We start from the raw sequence: 21,041 nt of genomic DNA on the forward strand, positions 1-21,041 counted from the left end.
AAACTTTCACAGTTCCCATGAAATCACTGACGGAAGGTTTTGATGTGGCTGCTGCTGTGATTGTGTGCGAAACATTCATGAAGAAACAGAAACAACCAAAGAAAATGTAATGTGACGAAAGAAGAAAGGAGATTGACTGAATGTGGCAATACGGCGTGTTGTGGATGTGGTTATTTTTGAGTTAATGAGTCTCTACGATTGCCGTTTGTTCAGTGTCCACACCTGATCTCTGTGTGTCATGCTCGTGAAACTTTCTAGAAGTTTGGTCATAGTCCTTCCTAAAAAGAAACGTAATTGTAACTGTGGCATCGTTTCTTTCAGACTCTCCACAACTAAGTCTTGGGGTATTTACAGTAATGAATAGGCACAGACTCTAAAGGGTTTACTCATTGCCCATTGTCCTTCCATGCTTCCTGGTGTCATGCTTTTGGTCAGCAGAGACATATGAAGTGTTTTAATGCTGGTTCATCCTTTGATAGGTCAATGTTAGATAATGCCTTTTTGAAATTCATCAACAAATTGCAAATATAAATAATGAGCTGCTAAAGTGACAGCATGGATTTCCGTTTTTCGAAGAGTTTTGCAGGTTTTTCCCCCCCATCTCAAACATCACAAAGAAGATTAACAGCCACTTATAACTGTCTTTTTCATGTCCCTGAGAAGGAAACCTTTCACTACTGGTATTCTGTCAGCTTTTCTCCAGCCAACTTTGTCCACAAGAGTTTGTAGGAGATACACATTTTCATCAAACCTAATAAAATAAGTCGTTGTCATTTTGATGTCTTCTATGACCTTATTCCTTGCCATTTTTAGCGAAATCTTTGCATTTTATTTATTATTAACCTTTATTTAACCAGGAAAAATCCCACTGAGTTGAAGAAACTCTTTTTCAAGAGAGTCTTGGCCAAGATACGCAGCAATAAATACAAAAGTGAAGTTAAAACACAATAATAATAATAAAAAAAAACTGTAGAAAACTTATCAATTAAATTCCATGTAACAGGTGCAAACAAAAGCCTTTTTTACCCAGCTCAGTACAGACATGTGGAACAAAAAGCAACAAATGATCTTGTGAATGGAAAGAGTAAATGTTCCTACTGCTATTGCTGCTGAACCCCTCCAGCCCTCCCAAAACATATGTTTGTATCCAACTAAACTGCAATCTCAGTTATGCTTTGAGGGAAACATGTTTTCTGCCAGATTGCATTTTTTTTTACAGTTTCTAATCAAGACATCTTTGCAGCTGCTTCATTGTTTTGCTGTCTCTTCTCTTCAATCAACCAATCATCTATTAGATATGGTGGAAAATGGAGAAGCGTCCAACATTCAGTGAAACTACACTATAGTCCTAACTTTTATCATTTTGTAGAGTATAATTTTTAAAAAAAACAAAAAAAAAAAACAGTTAACCACTGTAAAAGGTTCAACCGAAGCATAATAACTTCCTAACCCTGACCATACAGGCAGTCAAAACAAATACTTTTGTCTAAAAATAATGGTCCTGTATGGGATAGAAACCCCAGTCTCCTCGATGAAAATCTTAACAAAGACTTTATTTGTAAGATGGAAAATTCTCACACTCAAATGGTGTCTCTGTTTGTCTTAATGTCAAGTTTACATTGTATTTCCAGGTTATGATTTTCTTTGTGGGTGAAAATTTAAAACTTTCCAAATCCAAAAGCATAAAGTTCCATAAATTTGACCAAAATGTGACTGTTCAAAAGTTTGGGGTCGCTTAGAAATGTCCTTATTTTGGAAAGAAAACATTATTTCAATGAAGATAACATCAAATTAATCAGAAATACAGTCTAGACATTGTTAATTTAGTAAATGACTATTGTAGATGGAAATGCCTGACTTTTAATGGAATATCTCCATAGGGGTACAAAGGAACATTTCCAGCAACCATCACTCCTGAGTTCTAATGCTACATTTGTTAGAGCGGGCGGGCGAAGTGAACCCAAACAGGCAGACAGATTGATAATAATTGGGGTTTAATAATAAAACAAAACACAAAAACTCTCCATATGGAAGACACAGGAACTAAACAGACAGGGCTAAACTGGAACGTGACTGAGGCTAATGGCGCAGGGCCGTGGTGGTGATCAAACTAAAACTAACCGGGAAAGGTGGCTCACACAAAAGTCCGGGGAATCGAGAGACGAGTAGCCGAGGAGTTCCGAGGTGGTGCAGGAAGAAAAAGCCAGCAAGGTAATCCATAAGGTGGTAATCCAAACAGCGATGTGCGCATGACAGAGTTCCACAGTCAGTGGCCCAGCATTGAGCTGTGAGGAGAGTCAGGCTTTTATCTGCCGGTGATTGCTGATCACCAGCAGCTGGGCTCCTTCACAGCTGTTCATAATTAGAGTCAGAGTACCAGAGCGGGAGGGCGTGACAACATTGTGATAGCTAATGATGTTAAAGGGCTAATTGATGATTAGAAAACCCTTGTGCAATTATGTTAGCACGTGAATTAAAGTGTGAGTTTTCATGGAAATCATGAAATTGTCTGGATGACCCCAAACTTTTGAATGGCAGTGTATGTTGCAGAACTTAGCTTTGAGTCCCAAACAGCAAATAAGTAAACTCTGAACAAAACGTGAGACGGTGCAGCGACATCCCAATCTGAAACACAGCACACACAAGACACGGGGCCACGTTATTCACTGGAAACTCGAATTTCCGAAAAAGCAGAGGGTGAAAGAGGTTCAATTTGATGTAAATGTTTTGTGAGCATGAGAGCAACAACCTGGAGACATCCAATCATGTTCGCTGTGATTCTGCACATAGTTATTTTCTGCTCTATTCAACTACGCGGAAGTACAAACAGAACGGCCGCCGCCATTAAGAGCTTTTTGCAATCCTCCACAACAACTTAAACACGGAACCACACTCTCTGGAAAATCAGCTGCTTGTTATTCACTAACATTGGTGTGTGAATGCTACGAAGTTATCACAGTTGGGCCAAAAAACTCAAGGTGTGTGACTTAAAAGAGAGAGCCTATCACCACAAACAAGTGTCAAATGATTCTGATTCATGTTTATGCCTGCAGTTCATTCTAATTAGAAATAAGACACACACACACACACACACACACACACACACACACACACACACACACACACACACACACACACACACACACACACACACACACACAAAAGTCTTGTCTTGCCTGCTGTCTGATGGGTCGTCTGGGTGTAAACTAACCTTGTTTTTCCCTTTTCTCTCTCTCCCTCCCTCCCTTCCATTCTATGCCTTTGTTTCTCTTCCCTTGTCCTTTATTTATTTAAATTATTCCCTATGCTCTACACTTCATGCCTTCTTCCCTTCTACACTTGCTTCTATTTTCCACCTTTGCTTGTACGCTCCTGTTTGGATTTCTTTCTTGACTTTTATTTTCTAATCACTCTCTTCTGTTTCTGTTGCATTTATTCCCTCTTGATTTGCTTGTACCCTCTCGCTTTTCTTCTCGGTTGTGCTCCTTGCCCCTTATCGTTGTCTCCATTCTTTTCACGTCCTTATTTTTTTCTTTTCTCTTTCTTTGCTTGATTCTGGCTTTTTCTCTCTTTCTCTCTCTCTCCGCTGCTACTACACCTGTCGCCATTTTGTATTCCCTTTTCCATCCTTTCTTTCTCTTGTTATTTCCTCCTCCCTCCTCCTGGTTCTCCTCCTGGTTCTCCAGTGGCTGCTCCTCTGCCTCCAAGCTGCTGCTCTGGTTCTGCAACACCAGACCAGTGCCTGTCTAGCTGCTGTATGTCTAGGGCGTCTCAAGGCTCTATCAAGTGAGTCTGCTGCCACGCACTCACACACACACACGCACAAATATACACACACGTAAGCACACATACAAGAAAACGCACAGATTCCCACAAATACCCACTGTCAGATCACACATCTTAGCGTAGATATCCCTCAATTAATAAATGTTCAGCCTGCATAAATATAGGATAATGACACCTCTACAATGTCTTACTGTGCAGGTCAAGACAAATCATGATTTAATGTTGAATTAAATTACAAACATCCCTGTTCTTATACACCTGTCGTTTCTGTTTTGTTGTTTATTTTTGTTTTTGCTGCTATAGTTTGAATTGTTTTAGCTAAAGGTCAGTGTAAAGGTTGAGCTGGAAAGGAGGAGTCCTCACAAGTGTGGATACATGGATGTGTGTGTTCTGTCTGTCAGCCTTGCGGTATATCTTTAAAGATAAGTGGTATTGATAAAACCACTCCACTTCATCTTCTACTGCTTGTGTGTGTGTGTGTGTGTGTGGATGCATGTTTCAGTGTGTTTGTTCCTAACTACAAGTGCTTCCACCTTTCGTCTCTTTTCCTTTTCTATTGTCTTCCTACCTTGCTCATCTTTCATCTTTTCACCTCACTTGGACTTAAACAGTCTCTGCTGTCTTGTTTTTCTTCTCTTCTATTTGTTCTTCCCATTTCTTTTCATTTTTGTTGTGTGTGACCCAGCTGCTAATCTTCTCTCACTGTTGATCTGCTCAGATGGTCTTCTTTTCAGTTTGAAAAAAAAAAGCCCAGAACACTCAGACATCTAAAAGAAAACTGTACCAAAGCCTTTGATTTGAGTGTTTGAAATCACAAACCTGTAAGAGATTTAGTCTCAGTTGTTTAACTCTGATCTGACACTGGTCCAAAGGCTTTGGTGAATGCTGTTAAATGCTCTGGATGAAGGTAATGTTCTCCCTGTAATGTCTCTGAATGACTCTTTGCTTTACGCTGGGATGAAGAGTTGCAGACGGTGTGAGGATAAGTGATGTGAAGATAAGAATGGCAGCAGCAGGGCCTTTCAGCAGCAGACAGCTGTGACAAAAGACTTCGATCTGCAGAGAAAACAGCGCAATTGATTCAAGTGTGTGTGTGTTTGTGTGTGTGTGTGTTATCATTTCACAAGATGTGATGTCTGCGGGCCTCATATTCAGTAGCTGTAATGCTTGAAATGATCTTTTTCCAACCTTGGATTTTAGTTTTTTTCCTCTATTTTTTTTATTTACATATTTTTTCTAATTCCAGTAAATGCAGTGCCTGTAAATGTATACACCTGTATCTGGAAGGCCCAGTAACTTCCAAATATAAATATACCACAAAAAAAAGAACAGTCCAAATCACTCATTGACACAGTTATTGAAAAGCATAAGTCAGGAGATAGGTACAAGAACATTTCCAAGTCCCAGTACCTTTAGGAGTACAGCTCATTTGGATTATAGTACATGCTTGAGACGTTCTCAAATACTAAGCAACCTTACAAAATAGAAACTAGTGAGGGAGGACACCAAGACACATATGACTCCTCTGAGAGACTGGAATACAAAAACTGTTATCCAGGTTCTTCACCAGTCAGGAAGAAAAAAGCCACTGATCGAAAAATGTTCATATTAAATCTAAACCACAGTTTTTCAAAAAGCGTGTGAGAGACTCTGAAGTCTACTGGAATGTTATTTTTGCCTGATGAGACTAACATTGAGTTTTTTGGCCAATGACACTTTGTTTGGTGTTTGCATATCGTCACAAACGCTACTCCCGCTGTGAAGCATGGTGGTGGCAGCATTATGATGTGGGAATGCTTCTGAGTAGCAGACCTGGGGGACGATTTGAAGAGATACAGTTTATTAAATGTGAGCATTTTCAAAAATGTACGTTTTTGCACTAAAACAAAGAGAACAATGTGGAGTTGTTGTTGTTTATAGGTCCGTATGCTACGATTTTAGTGATCAGATTGGGTTGTATTTGGCCCTTGAACTATAATGAATTTGACATCGCTGGTCTGGGGAGACATAATGGAAACATGAAAAAGTGTGTGTGTCTTTGTCTCTGTGCTGAATGCTTTCAAACAAATACCATTGCAAACCTTTGTGACCTGTGTGATTGCAGCTTGTAAGAGAAACTGTTTACATACTGAGCCCAGACTCACCCCAACTCATCATACACTCCTGCATTGTCAGAACTTTACATTTCAACACACTGAGTACCCTTTATTGTCATTTTTCCAACGTGCTGCGTAATTTACTCGACTCATAAATATCTCTGAACATCGGAAATAGACTCCATGAGCCTGTTGCCAAATGTTCTCTGCTGCTGCCATCAACAGCAAAGGTTTACCATGTTGTGAAAGGATGTATTTTAGGCCACACTGTGATCTTTTCTTAAAAATAAATATATGGAGGCCTGCTGCACAACGCTGTCCTGCCGTGTATGAACAAACAATCTGACGACCTGCAGGCAAATAGCAGCAGTGAAGGTACCAGTAAATATTTACTGTATAGTAGCTGAACTCTCCATCCTGATCTGCACAGTGGGATGGGGGTTAGCACTTTCGCCTTGCAGTTAGACGATCACCAGTTCGCATCCCGACCTTCCTGAGATCTTTCTGCATGAAGTTTGTATGCTCTACTGTGAAAGCATGGGTTTTCTCTGGGTATTCCGGCTTCCTCCCACAGTCTAAAACACGCTGAGGTTAATTGGTCATTCTAAATTGTCTGTAGGTGTGAATGAGTGAATGAGTCTGGGGTGGCTGTGGCTCAGGTGGTAGAGCGGGTCGTCCAATGATCAAAGGGTCGGCGGTTTGATTCCCGCTCTCGCCTAGTTGTGCTGTTGTGTCCTTGGGCAAGACACTTAACCCACCTTGCCTCCAGTGCTCTTCACTGGTGTATGAATGCGTGTGAATGTTGGTGCTGGTCGGAGGGGCCGTAGGCGCGGATTGGCAGCCACGCTTCCGTCCACCCCAGAGTGAGAATGTGTGAGCGTATGGTTGAATGGAAGCAAATGTTGTATAAGTGCTTTGAGTACTCTGATGAGTAGTAAAGCACTATATAAGAGCAAGTCCATTCATTCATGAGTGTTATTATTTGTCTGTATAAGTAGCCGTGGGATAGACTGCTGACCTGTCCAGGTGTCTCCTGCCTTCATCCTAAGTCAGAGGGGATAGAATCCAGCTCCCCATGACCCTAATGAGGATTAAGCTATGTATAGACATGGATGGATGGATATTTTTGGACTGTGGGACGATGCCGGACATCATCATCATGAAAACTCTCGCGTGCACAGGAAGAACACACCACAGCTTTGGTGTGAGAGCTTGAAAAGCGACAGGTTTTGTTATTGATTTATGGAAAAACAAGTTATTTTTGTTGGCCTGGCCTGAGAGCTCTCAGGGTGAAGGAGGTCGGCAATATACCAGAGTGTTTGACAGCGCAAAGCCTTAGAAGTTAGCACCGTTATTTTATCACGAACACAAGAATTGATCAGGACCCAGTGAAGAGGGGATAGGACTGGGATGATGTGGGATCTGCGGTTAGTTCCTGTTAAAAGAAGCTTTACCTTTCATTCTGTTGTAACCTTCAAACGACATTTTCACATCAAAACTTCTGTACATTTACTACATACTGCAGAAGTGCATGATAAATGTTAGAGAAAACAAGTAGTGGCATCTACATATATTGCCTCGGGGGGGAAAGGCTGCAAAGCAGAATTGAATTCGGAGCTCACACTTTTTTTCTAATCTTCTCTACCAAGTAACAGCACAAACATTTTCCTGAGACAAAAACTAAAACACTTCCACATGAATTAGTGGAGGATAATTTGATTCGGTTTATCTTTGCTCTTGTGTTTGCATATAAACACTCTTTGTAATGCCCCCAGGGATCCACATTTACATGATATTACTGTACATTTACACTTTGGCTGCTTACCGTCTGCCTGCACTCTCAGCCAACTGCAGTGAAGATCATTTCAGATTAAGCTCCAGTCTCTACAGACACATTGAGCTTTGCATTTGATTATTGTGGTGATTAATCTGCTTCTGTTATCTGTGTTTTTTAATACACTGGGTTAATTCCACATCTGCTGTGACTTTCAAAATAGCATTTCATTTGCTTACTTGCAATACACTGGGGGTTACTTAGTTATTTTAGGCCAGTTATTGACAACAGGAACACTTTTTTGAACATGTTGGGTACTATGGAGTGAATAGAAAGGAAAAGGAGGAACGCTTTTGGCTTAATCTGCGAAGGAAGTTGGTGCAAGCTGTGGATGTAGAATCCAGATTTTGCTTCATGTGGCCCACAGAACTTAAGCAATGAGGCAAGCCAACAGAATATACCAGACAAGGAAAACAGATTACAGAAAACAGTGGTGGAGCGCAACATGTAGTTGAAGGTTCCTCTACCTTACAGAAGCAAGTGAGTTTATTTCTATAGAACCGTGACATACAGAGATGCTATTCAAAGTGCATTCAAATGAATTTAATTCAATTTAAAAAAGAAGAATTAGTACAGAGAGGTCGAATAAAATGCACACAAATTTGATAGAATAATTAAACCCAATTGACTAAAACAGCAGAAAAAGACAAAAGATAAGGCAAATGAGAACATGAGCAAGATAAAATATTCAAAAATATAGACAAAAAGATGAATTAAAAGAATACTAGGGCAGAAAAGCTGAATTAAAGGAATGGCAGAAGCAGACCTTGAAAAACTACAATGGTCATTCATAGTAGACACTTTAAAGAAAGTTTAAACTGGGAGTGCATAGAACTGTATTACAAAAGTGGCCCGAAAATATATTATAGTGCACATATAGACGTATGTTTTCAGATATGAGAAAATAATGATAGATTTTTATTATTGTGACGTGTAAGAGTTTTGCAAGGTCCTGACAAAATATGTTGTCCTGCTGAGAGCTGCATCAGCCTTCATAAGTGTCGCTTTGGAAGACAAATAACTATCACTTGCTTAGTTCAGAAAGAGAGGAGAAAGAGGGAGGGAGGATTACATGGATGTTAAAGAGCGAGTGGAGCTTCAGGCAGCAGATCTTTGTATTTTTCATCTGTTGTCCACTTGAGTCTCTGGTACACTTGTTGCTGCTGGCAGGATGCTCAGGTCTAATTACATCACCTCTCAAAACTGTTTGTCTCCCCGGAGGGTTGTTAAGCTGCCAGATCTCTGGGTAGACACACACACACACACACACACACACACATTCAGCAACACTCGCTTCATCATCAGACATTTAAATTTAGCCTCCTGGGGGATTTATTAAGCTGAAATCAACTTGTGTATTTGGATCAGTGGATATAAAGGAGTGGAAGTCACAAGGAGCCCCTTATTACTCTGCTGACTTTAAAAAATACCACGATAAACAAAAAACATCACTTAGCCGGTGTGACATGACAAAAATGAAATATTTTCAGAGCAGCCGACTTGATATGATGTTCCTCATTTCCACTTTGTATTATTGTGACTTCATAACATGCCTGTGAGTCCAGATTAGAACCAGGATCTAGAACTTTGTCTCAATTATAACACGTTATGGTAATAATAGGTCATTTTTACTGTAATTAGCAATGTATATATACAGTAAACCGAACTGGGCAAATATGCAAACACAGTGCACAGTATGTTTTAACCAATATCTCTGGAGGATACATGCTTTTTATTATCTAAAATTCAGAGATTTTTTTTCCTTCCCTCTACACTTTCTGCTGACAGGCAGTGCTGGTCTAAATGTTTGCATACCTGTCACTGACGCCTTCCACTGCTCTGCTTTTGTTTTTCTTTCCATTGTGATTTTTCTTTGGTCTGGACCTGGATTCCAGACATCTGGCCAGAACAGAGCAACCTCCTCTGAATGATGCTGAACTGTAGCCGCTGGCCATCTCCGAGGTGAACTTGTGTGTTTCTGACAACCATGTGTGAGAGAGAAATCCCATTTCTGATTATCATGTGTGTACATATAACACCTTGTGCTGTATGTGTAACCATGTGATTAACATCTCGATAAACGCCAGCTACAAGACTTGGATCCTGGGTTTGTTGCAGATGCTCAGCGTGTCAAGCAGCTACAGTCCTAATGTAACCTGACAAGACAGAGTTACAAACCTAGACATCCCCTTTAAATCGGACTGCCCTTCGATGGAGGGTATGGTCAAAAAACAACAGCTATGGTGGGCAGGCCACTTGGTAAGAATAGATGTCAACAGGTTTCCCACACACCTGTTCTATGGTGAGCTTGTAGAAGGTTGTCATGGGATCTCAAGACCAAGAAAACAATTCAAAGAATGCCACTTAAAGATTGTGGGCTTGACCTAGAAGCTTGGGAATCTACAGCACATGATCATCTTCTGTAGCATAGGAGTATCAACGGTGGCATCGAACGCTTTGAAGCAAGAAAGGATCTTTTGAATGTGGCCCCAACATGGTTAGTGTGTCATCTCTGTGCAACACCCTGTGCTAAGAAGGCTGGACTTGTCGCACACACCTCTGCCTCCAAGCGATGTGCCTTCTGTAAGATGATGAGCATCTTGACAAATGCCTGCCACAAGGTTTGGTTTGTTGCAGACTGCAGCGCCATTTTCAGAGCTATAAGTGTGAAAGTTGTCATAGCTCTTTAAATGGTACTGCTGTATGCATTCAACTGAGCAGCCACCTGAAATCCAGCACCATCACCGATGTGGAGAAAATCTTCGTGAGGTCTTTCTGTATTTTCAGTCAGTAAGGTCCAACCAGCAGGTTCAACAGGAGCACTGCAGCAATGTCTCAAAATGAATATTCCTGTACAACTAAACTATACTCTCAGTTATGTTAAACAAACCTGATTAAATGATTTTGAAATTGAAGGTAGTTTTGGAAGATGGAGTTGAGCCCTCTTGTGGCCACAGAGAAAACTGTCTCAAATATCTCTTGGTTCAGTGATGCTGTATTCTCCAATCATGAATATGATGCTTTCAGTGTCTTCATTGCTGTCGCTATGGATGAAAAACTCATGAAGCGTGTGTGAAGAAAAGACCGGCACTGCGGTACTTTAGACATTGATGTGACTTCTCTTCTTCGGTTGAGTGGACAGCGCAGTGCTTCAAGCTTTACTTAAAGATGTACTTCAGCGGTGCAGATCTTGATGACACTCACAGTTTATGAATGAGGGCCTGTGTGAGTGTGATAATATTGGTCTCTGGTCCCCTCAGACTGTCGGGCAGTAGGTCATGTGTCAATCAGGAGCCTCTTTTCATGCACCGGGCATCTCTTTCTTCTCATGTTGAAAGAAAAGTGCTGAGAACTTCACATATCTGTATGCTGGAAATTTTAAATATTCAGAAGCAAAACAGGAAAGTGACATTGTCACTGGCAGGCGGGTAGCGGGGCAGTCGGTGACGGACCTGCCACTCATGATCCAGGCTATTTATGTTGCAGATGTCAGGTGTCTCTGTAAAGATCAGTGGAAAAGTGGACAGAATGAGGCTTAGATAGATTCATTGATTGCTGTATCACGAGGTCAGGCATTGAAATAGAGTGTAGTTTGCACATTCTCCCCGTGCTTACGTGGGCTTTTACTAATAACTGTAGTTGAGCTAAAATGACATGGTATCATCCAAAATTAATCTCCATGCATACTACAGTTAATTAACCCCTCAAACCATATTTTAAAGTGACATTTTCTCAAGTGCTACTGTTTATTTAAAGAAAAAAATTTATGAAAATGACTAACTGCTTTGTGAAATGACATCTTTGCGGTTACTGATGCTGGGGGTGAAAATGACCGCCTCAGTGGTTCTAGTGTTAATAAACTCAGAGGAAAGACTCAAACAGATGTCAATGTTTTGTCTCAACCTAGATTATATTAAATTTTAGGGAGGTGTGTTGACCTCCTACAGGCTCTGTCTCTTTTTGCAGTTAATTTGTATTTTTCTATAGATGTTTCAATCTGTCAGTTTTATATGTGAAATGACAGAACAAAGTGTGTGTGTGTGTCTCCATCAACTACAGGCACATGTGTGGCTTTCTATGCTGTTTTTGGACAAATGTTGGTTTTGTTTGTATGTGCAGACAGACAGAAAAGCATCTTTCTCATGCCAAAATCATGAGGGTTGGCATTCCTGGCATGGCATTATTTTTGTTCTATAGCCTATATAAAATGCTTTTTGAAATTTTAATCCTGCTAGTAATCCCTTTCTTTACTATCTGTAATCCGATTACGTCTTTTTGTTCCGTAACTTAAACGGAATACAGTTTTTGTTTGTGTGCCCTAATTATGTAACAGCATTAAATGTATTCCCTAATTCTGCAAATCTGACTATGCATGTTTGTTTGCATGGTTTTGCAATCAACATTTTTCTGCAGATTTGTGTGACAGTGGATGTATGTTTCCAGGGTGTATGTTTTCCACTCAGCTTTCTCCTAAAGCTTTGTGTGTTTGGCTGCTGTTTGCAGTCCAGTGGACCCTGGAGGAGCTGTTCCGAAGAGACTTTTTACAGCTAAACAAAATGATTGCAGTGTTTTTGTTTCATTTTTACTGCCCATGCAGGGTGGTTTTTATTGGAGAGGGTGGCTACTGGCAAGAGATATACAGGGAGTTAGAAGGCATGTTGATGACTGTGCTATAGGATCTGTACGGGGAAGCCATTACTGTTGCAGTTTCACCGGGGAGTAACAGTAAACGAATGTAAAGGTTTAGCTCAATTCCTGAAATAAGTGGATAGTGAGAGAGACAACTGGTCTCCACAGAGAGAAGATGTCTATTTGCATATTATAAGTGGTTAATTGTTTCTTGCATTCAAGATATGGGATGGGATGAGAGCTTAAATGTGGATATAGATTATTACAATCTGTAGATTACTAGCCTCCACTGCTAAAGTAGGAGTTTGGAGCAGCTTAAGCTAAACTGTATACACTTATTTGTAACATTTCATATAGGACAGGGCTCCAGACTAACTTTTTTTTTCCGAGGAGCACAGTGGCCCCGAACTTAAAATTTTAGGAGCGCAGGCAGAAAATTTAGGGGCGCTCACCGAAATTGACTTGCAAAGTAAATATTCACATTTCCTCTCAGTTTCACTGTATTACTGATAAATACTTGCACAATAAATGCAGAAACTATGTTTTCAATTCACATTTTATAGTGCAGCAGTTGACACAACATAACAAGAAAAGCACTCAGAGTGCAGTCCTCCACCAAAGCTGCTCAGTTGATGTATAATTTCCGACGGATGAAATCTGTAATGAAAAAGAGCTTGTGCTGAGTACAGGCATGTGTTATGCATGTGCACGTTATGTATTTATACCGAATCACGTGAAAGGTCTGTTGATCAGTTCATCAATTTTGGCAAACCTTTGTTTCGCTAGTGTTTCCTCCAGGCTTTTATTTTGAAGGCGTATTTTTAATGCTACAGGCTTTTATTTTGACCATTTCAGTGGCACAGGAAGTGGTTCTCTAAGAAGAGGTTTCTTGACATGACGAAGATGCTGCCGAAAAGTCCGAAAATTCCCGTAAAGATGAGAGCATGAGAACGCATTGACCGTGTAATTACTGTCTCTGCCAGAAGGGGGAGACAAAGTTTAGCACTTTAGATAGAATACACGTTCCATAAATAACACTAATTGAGCAGTGAATTCAGTGCAGCCTTTTAAAACTGTTGAGCACATTCTTAAGCCTAAAAAGTAAGTTTGTTTTTCACCAACACAAACTCTGTTGACCTCCATTAGCTGTTCTGTACATCGTGTAACCGCCAAGTTGATTAATGCGACATGCAGCTCCGATGTTCCAGCAGCATTCTGGCCCTTATAACCCAACCCCAATCATATTACAAAACTTCAAATTAACCTTAAACTCGGCTATCGCATTGTAGCCACAGCAGCACTAACAGCAGGAATACACTCGGAGTACATGTGTACTCTGCTGCTGTGGAGCTGTCCTCAATCAGTAACCACATTAAACTGGTCAGGAAGGATTTTCACTTCCTAATTGAATTGACTTGCTGTGTGGGCTGCCGCCGCAACGGCTTCACCTCTCCGTCTGCGCTACTCGCTGCCCTGTTTGTTCCTCGGTCTCTCTCAAAGACACACACACACAACTCTGTCAACTCTGCCGAGATGAAAGACGACAATTACCATAAACAACGTGGATGCATCTGGCACACATCTGCATGCACACACAATATAAATGGGGAATAAACAGTCCATATGTGGTTCACAGCTGCCACATGTGGCTGTTAGCGTCCGTCACTTTGTAACAAACGTGCATCTGTTTTCCTGTAACAGTCAATGAAGGCTGGGTGCATTCACATGCAAAGGAAATATCTAAGTTAATAATGGCCCTTCAGAAAGAATAAGACTGTTGTTTGGGTAGTATATTTAATGGGTCTGAGCATAGAGGATCTGCCCTCTTAATAGCCAAAAGGAGTTGCCTAAAAGATAGCAAAGTATTTGCAAGCTTTATGAAGCCAAATTTAAGACTTTCAGAGTGCAGTTTTAAATATTAAATGGACTGCACTTATTCACTTTTTGCTTCCCATTCATACAAAAATATTGGCAGAGCTGCTGTGCAAAATGCTTGCTACCAATAGGAGAAACTTGGGCATCTTTAATTTCTTTTTCTGCATATTGTACGACATCATCAGAAACAGATATTACATACCTGCATTTGGGAGTCTGCATTTTGAGTAAACAGCCTTTTGTCTTTTCTTAGAACCCCCACACTTTGACAAAATAAGTAGCTGCTTTGCTCTACTTGTTCTCATATTATTTGATGTTATTTTAGGGACTCGGAAACACACACCAAACAAAAGGATTTCTCCTGTCGAGACCTGCTGACAGCAGCCATGGCAACACGGAGTCATTTATTGCAAGTTTGGAAGATCCATGTTTAACGTTGGGAATCTTTTGAACTTTACTTCAATCTTGGTAGCAAAATTGAATCCTGCCTGTTGCCAAGGGTAACGGTGTGGGTGATATTACTCAGTGATTAGAAATATAAAGCAAATGAACATGGAGCAGCTTCACCTCAGGTCATATGTCGGCACCGATGTACATATATGAACATTTCTTATTTGAATATATACATACCGGTACATATGAAGTAGAAAACAAGATATCCTGCTTATTCCCTTCTATTTACTTCATTCGAGCTTTTTGCTGACACACAAGTTGCCACATTAATACACACACACATACTGAGTCTCTGAGGTTTCATTCATGATTAGCCCTCTTGTGTTTATGGAGGTCTGTTTATTTCGTGAACATCATGTAAATATGAAGACATTTCCCTTCATTTCACGGGACTCCATGCTACAGAAATGTGATTTTTTTTTTTTTTTTAAACAAATTTCTTTCCTCCCTGCCAGGTAGAAAGCTCAGATCGGCAGGGAATTTTCCACTCTCCCCTCTCCACTGTTCACGGCGTCTCACACAGAGATCTGAAGTGGGTGTAATGCGCAGAAAAAAATTGAAGGGAGCTACGTGAAAATTGTTTTACATCTGCCACGGACGGTCATGGTTTAGCAAGTCCTCATATCTAAATAGGTTCTTGCTTTCCGAATTGATCTGTATGACTGGTTTGAAAGAGGCTCGTATGAACAGTTTCTGATCTGATACAATCTGATGAAGGTTAGGAAAATACTGTTGTTGTGATTAATAGAAGCAAACGCTGCTCGTTGGTAAAGAGAGGACATATTTGTGTTTCTGGCACTACAAGAACTTGTTTGCTATGGATTATATGAACTCATTCTCATTCCTAGGGACTTAAAAATTTCCATTCTGTCAGCATTGTAGGCATCTGAGAAATATTCCCAAGATGTCCTTTGGTGTTGGTGCCGCCCACGTCAATTTTCAATGCAAGTTTATACAGTTTAAATGAGCAGCAGAAAGAGGTTAGAGGGCTGGTATTAGTCACAAGACTTTTACCCAGGAGATAAAGGTTTGTGTGCCATGTCCAACCATTATTTGTTCAATTCGTCTTGTGAAGGGAAATTTACTCTTTCCCCTTTCGAGGGTATTTCTTTGCAGCTGTTTGCTGACATCATGCTAAATTATCTTCAGACAGGAAGACACTGTAGGGAGAAGATATGCTAGAATTTTCTGCTGTGGTCAAGGTTAAATATTGCATTTCTGACGAGACTAAGCAGACGAGTTGACTCCATATTGGTCAGTAATCTAAATATGACCTTCTCCTAACGACAATATATACCCAAAGATCGGAGAGAATCCTCAGAACTGATGCTGGCATTGATTGCATGTACTGCTGCTCTGACTTCTCCTGACGTCAGTAAACCATACTCACAACTGATGTTTATCTGAGTCTCCAGTATGCCTCTCTGCATCTGCCTCCTCATCCTCCCTTGACCTTGCTGAACTTCCACAACAAGTTTAGTTTTATTTCGAGTTTTGTTTTAACTCGCTGTTTGGTTAAATTTGCATCTATGAGACAACTCGGTGTATTGAAAAATGATGCTGAAGGGTGACCAAACGTGAAGCCAAGAGGTGCTGGAATAATGCTGGTGTTATATCCATAGACCATTGTTTTCTGAGTTGTAACTAACCAGCCTGTTGCCTCCATTAATATAAATGTAGTCTGGCTTGTAGTTGCGAGCAAATCTTTAGCCGGACAGATGGACGGACAGACCGACAGACTGACACCACTGTCCTCAGGCCTCGCCACTAACAGGTCAGCAGGTCAGGGATCAGATTAAACACTCCCAGTATGCCGCTGGGAGTTTCATTCAAACAGCAGGGACAGTATGCTGGAGTGTGACAGGACATGTCCACAGAGGTTAGACAGATGGCTTCTGTCACTGTGGGTTTATTTCTCACGCACACAGTAGAGCACATTAACAGATAAACTATCTTTACAGCAGCTGCAGTATCTGGCTCTTATCTCACCACGCTGAACATGAGGGCACACATATCCTCAGCAGGTTCTGATGCTAATACCTTGTCTACTTCATTATCCACATGCCACCTCCTGACTCTAACCTATAGACCTACAAGCTTATACACGTTAAACCTTGATTAAATACTTTTTTGCTGATTTGTGGAAGATATTTCTTAGAAGAGGAGACAAAGTGTAAGACATCGGTGGGCAATCCAGTCTGTTTTTGATTCTAATACTGCCAAATTCTTTTTAAACTCAAAAAACATGACATGCAAAATGTCCCTAAAAGTGGCGTGCAATTTACATCCCATCCCATAATGTTGTCTTGAAAATACCCAATACAGGTTTAGAAACATTTATTGAAACATAAAAAGATGGTGAAGTAAACGTATTGATTATGGCATCACATGACACATCCAGCATGTTTTGTTGGTGTGACAGACGAATGTTGACTGAAAAAACAGCTATTTGTTGATTTGTAGCAGATCTGATGTTACTTACTAGGTCGGCTTTCTGTGGTGAAAATAAAGTGAAATTAACCCGTTGAACATCTGAAGTGTTTTAAAGTGACATAGCCCACAATCAGGTGTAGTGAAGTCTCAGAACATGCACATAAAAGTGTCCCGAAGCAGAATAGCAACACTGAAATGTAGAAGCCAACCGAATAAGTACAAATTTATTATATATATAATAATAATTTAACAAAAACTTATTTCTATAGCACAGAGCTCCTCAAATTTTTGACTCAGTTAGATGCTAAATCTATTTTCTTGACAGTTTGTTCAATTTATATGATTTTTAATGTCTTATGTCCACTTTAAAATCTTCTTTCTAATTAATTTGAAAGTGCAAAAAAGCATCTTGGATTGCCGTGTGCATGAATTATGCTATATAAATAAACTTGCCTTGCCTTTAGGTACTTGACTAAAAGAGCAGAAAAAGGGCAAACCAGTAGAAAAGCCGTTGTAAAACATCATTAAAATGAGTGCTTAAAGCTTTTTAAACTGTTGCACTGACTGAACTGTTCAAGCAGAAAGTTGGCACTTGTTCAACAGCATTGGAGCTTATTTGATATATATATATGTACTAGATTTCTTTTAATTGAATGTATTGTTTTTGTCTATTTGTGTGCATGGCAGTGGTATTGGATGGATCCTTTAGGCTTGTCTATAAAGTCCTTTTAAGCAAGCCTTGTCCGTTGGCTGCCATTTTGGCTTTTAATGCTATAGCTGGTCAATATGTTTCTACTGTTATCCACTCTACTTCTGCAAAGTATGCTTAGGTGTATAGAAATGTTCACTAAAAATCTGATTAGCAGCATTTCACATTGTACAGCAAAAACCACAAAATATCTCTGAAAAAGATGTAAGAGAGAAAGTATGACAGAAGTATGAAGTTGCACAAAATTGGCTTTAAGTGATGCATCTGTGGTGCACAGAGCCGCTCCGGGCCCTGCTCGAACCTTGACCCGTTTAGCTCTTCATGCCGGAGTCGTGCTGATGTTGCCTCCGTCTTCCTGCCGGCAGTCTGTGCAATCTTCTTGTGGGCGGTGCAGCTAATAGGGTGTCAGTGTGAATCCCCTCCCATCGGACAAACATAGAAAAAAAGCCCTCATATGTCAGTGTAGGAGGATCTCATTTACCCAGACAACCGAACCAGCAAGAAGTAATGAACATCAAATCAGCGATGTGAAAATAAAAAGGTCTCATTCCAAAAAGGTACGTCTCCATTTTGGGGAGAAGTGTGCCGTGGAAAACGCTCTGAACACAGAGTTCCTCAAGCAAAGTCATTACATAAACACAAGACCAACAGTAATCTGGCTCATCACAGATGTCTCTTTTAATTGACGTAAGATTTTTTACATGAAGTTTTACTTCCACTTGTATTTTTCACCCAGATTTATTAGAGTCATCCTCATTTAATATTTATTCAATAATGCATTTAATGTTAATCCAACAGACACTGTGTTCCAATTAAAGCTTACTTGCGTTATGTATTGAAATGCATTTTTACAGAACATGTATTGAAAAAGGCAAAGTTGATCACTTGTAATCACTTTGAGTGATAGATTTTGGTCCAACTAACCTGTTTGCAAGGATTTAGAGATAGAATGAAAATACAATAAAAATGGTCAAGCTTGTGTGAAATACTTTAAAGTCTATGTTTGTGTGTCGATTATAATTAGACAGACTATGTTGGTATTATTCAGTTTTGACGACTGGGGCTGATGAATCAAATTAAAATCCCAGACACTGATTTCTGGTGTGGCTGTTCGATAACGAGACTGATGCTGTGCTATGACATGTTTTAAATCTGTACTCAGGTGGGAATAGGTCCCTTGAATTACATTTTAGATTGTAAATTAAGAAAATTATTAGCAGTATATCGCAAGAATCCAAAATCTTGTATTCAGGAGTACATTTGAAGCCCAAGTAATGCCATCACTGTGCCTGTGAGCAAGGCAGCAAATGATCAACTTCTGGAAGCTTCTACAAAACCATAAAAGCAGGTGTTACTCTAAATGTTTTTGCAATGCAGATCAAACATGCTCCAGATGGCAAAAGCTGCTCACAAAAAAATAAGACGAGAAAAAGAAATTAATTGATGCAAATTAAAACAAAAAAACAGCCAATAGAGATTTCATCACTACTGTTTTTTTTACACCTTAAAAGAATCCTGTCTTGCACACAAAGTAGGCCAGTTCTTAATACACTCAACTTCCATGCAGGTACGGCACAAACTCTGTGTACTTTCAGTCTCACACAAACACATCCAGCAGTGATTTCATCTCATTCCAGTCATGTAAGCAATTAGCTGAGGAATGTAGCGTTGCAGACATCAGTCATCCAGAAATAATCAAACCTCTGATTTACTGAGAGCCTGGAGTACGCTGATCTCACTCCCAAAACACACACACACACACACACACACACACACACCCAAACTCTGTCCCTGTTACCTTGAGCTTTGGCTACTCTGCCTGTGTATTTTTAGCACAGCATCATCCTTAAGGATTCACCTCCCAGAGTCGTGTTGTGATGAGTGTGTGTGTGTCTGCTTGTTGTACAGTATGCACACACACACACAGACTAGCATGCATGTGTGTTGTGTTGACGTCCCCACAGGCTTGCCTGCTTGCGTTCTTCACCCTCATGCCTCAGTGGCTGTGTCCAGGCTAAAGCCTGTTTTAATGTTCTGAGACAAACAGAACAGGAGGTTCGGTGTTTTCAGCCTCAGTGCAGCTCAGGTCAACTCAGTACACCTCCAGTCCCTGTGAGAAGACGCTCTCAGCACTAAAAGATTTTTAAAAATGTTCGCTTTAGTGTCTAGACAAAAGGTTACTTAGGCTGTTATCTGAGTCACTGTGAAGAAAAAGTATTTTGAAAATGCAGAGCCGAGGCTGGAGGAGAAGCAGCAATTTTGAAAAGGTGGAAGTCAGTCCATCCATCCATCATGTATACACCACTGAATCTTTATTAGAATGTACCGCATGGCTACATATGGAGGCAAACAATCACACTCGCATTCACACCTATGGACAACTAAAAACTACCCATCAACCTGAGCATATTTTTGGACTGTGGGGGGAAGCTGGAGAAAACCCACGCATGCACAAGGGGAACATGCAAACTTGATGCAGAAAGATCCTGGGAAGACCGGGACGCAAACCGGGATCTTCTAGCTGCAGGGCAAAAGTGCTAACCACCAAACCACTGTGCAGAAGGTAGACGTAGGTTCACTGTCAAAACTCTGCAGTTGTCTGTTGTTTGTTCCACTACTGTAGCATGTCCTTTATAATTATCTTGGTGGGGGAAGCTGACACATCACCAGTGTAAAAAGAGATGCTTAAAACAGTACATCTTGTCATTAGAAGAGGCTGAGCAATCTGCTGTGCCTCTTTGAATTCAAGGACAGAAAATGTTTTGTTCCAAATAGTAAATGGATTTATTTACCAAAATGTCTTTGCAATTAGTCTCTCACAGTCATTCACTGGTAGATGACCTCAGGCAAAGCTTTGCAATAATTAACGACTCCTTCTAGTTTCTTTGTCTTTAAATCATGTTTACATGTTGGTATACTGTATTTTATATACTGGAGAACATATTCAGATTCATAGCACACAGTAGGAACCAGTTGTGTCAACTTTCAGGGTGTGATTTTGGGATCATTATTTCTATTATAGTTATTGTTCTTCAGAATTATTTTTTTTTAATCAAGCATGTGTGGTAGAGTTACTTCAATATTACAACTGGCTATTCTAGTTTTACAGTGTTTGAGCCAACTTGTAGGTGAGCTGGGTGTCCATTTTAAGGCAGAAAGGAATGATTTCTATGAAAAAACTTCTCAATACATGACTTTAACAGTTGGAGAGGGACTTAATAATAAA

The 21,041-nt window shown here is 40.2% G+C and overlaps 1 protein-coding gene across 1 annotated transcript in view; it reads left to right on the top strand.

Moving 5' to 3' along the window:
* The window catches only part of htr4 (5-hydroxytryptamine receptor 4), a 232,801-nt gene that overhangs the window by 184,036 nt on the left and 27,724 nt on the right, over positions 1-21,041 (top strand). The window contains exon 7 of the mRNA XM_051954489.1: positions 3,687-3,786. Within this exon, the coding sequence (XP_051810449.1) occupies positions 3,687-3,750 (64 nt within the window). The 3' untranslated portion in view covers positions 3,751-3,786. The remainder of the gene's footprint in view (positions 1-3,686; positions 3,787-21,041) is intronic.

Source organism: Acanthochromis polyacanthus, chromosome 10 (genome assembly GCF_021347895.1).
Source record: "Acanthochromis polyacanthus isolate Apoly-LR-REF ecotype Palm Island chromosome 10, KAUST_Apoly_ChrSc, whole genome shotgun sequence".
In the NCBI taxonomy this organism is placed as follows: Eukaryota; Metazoa; Chordata; class Actinopteri; family Pomacentridae; genus Acanthochromis; species Acanthochromis polyacanthus.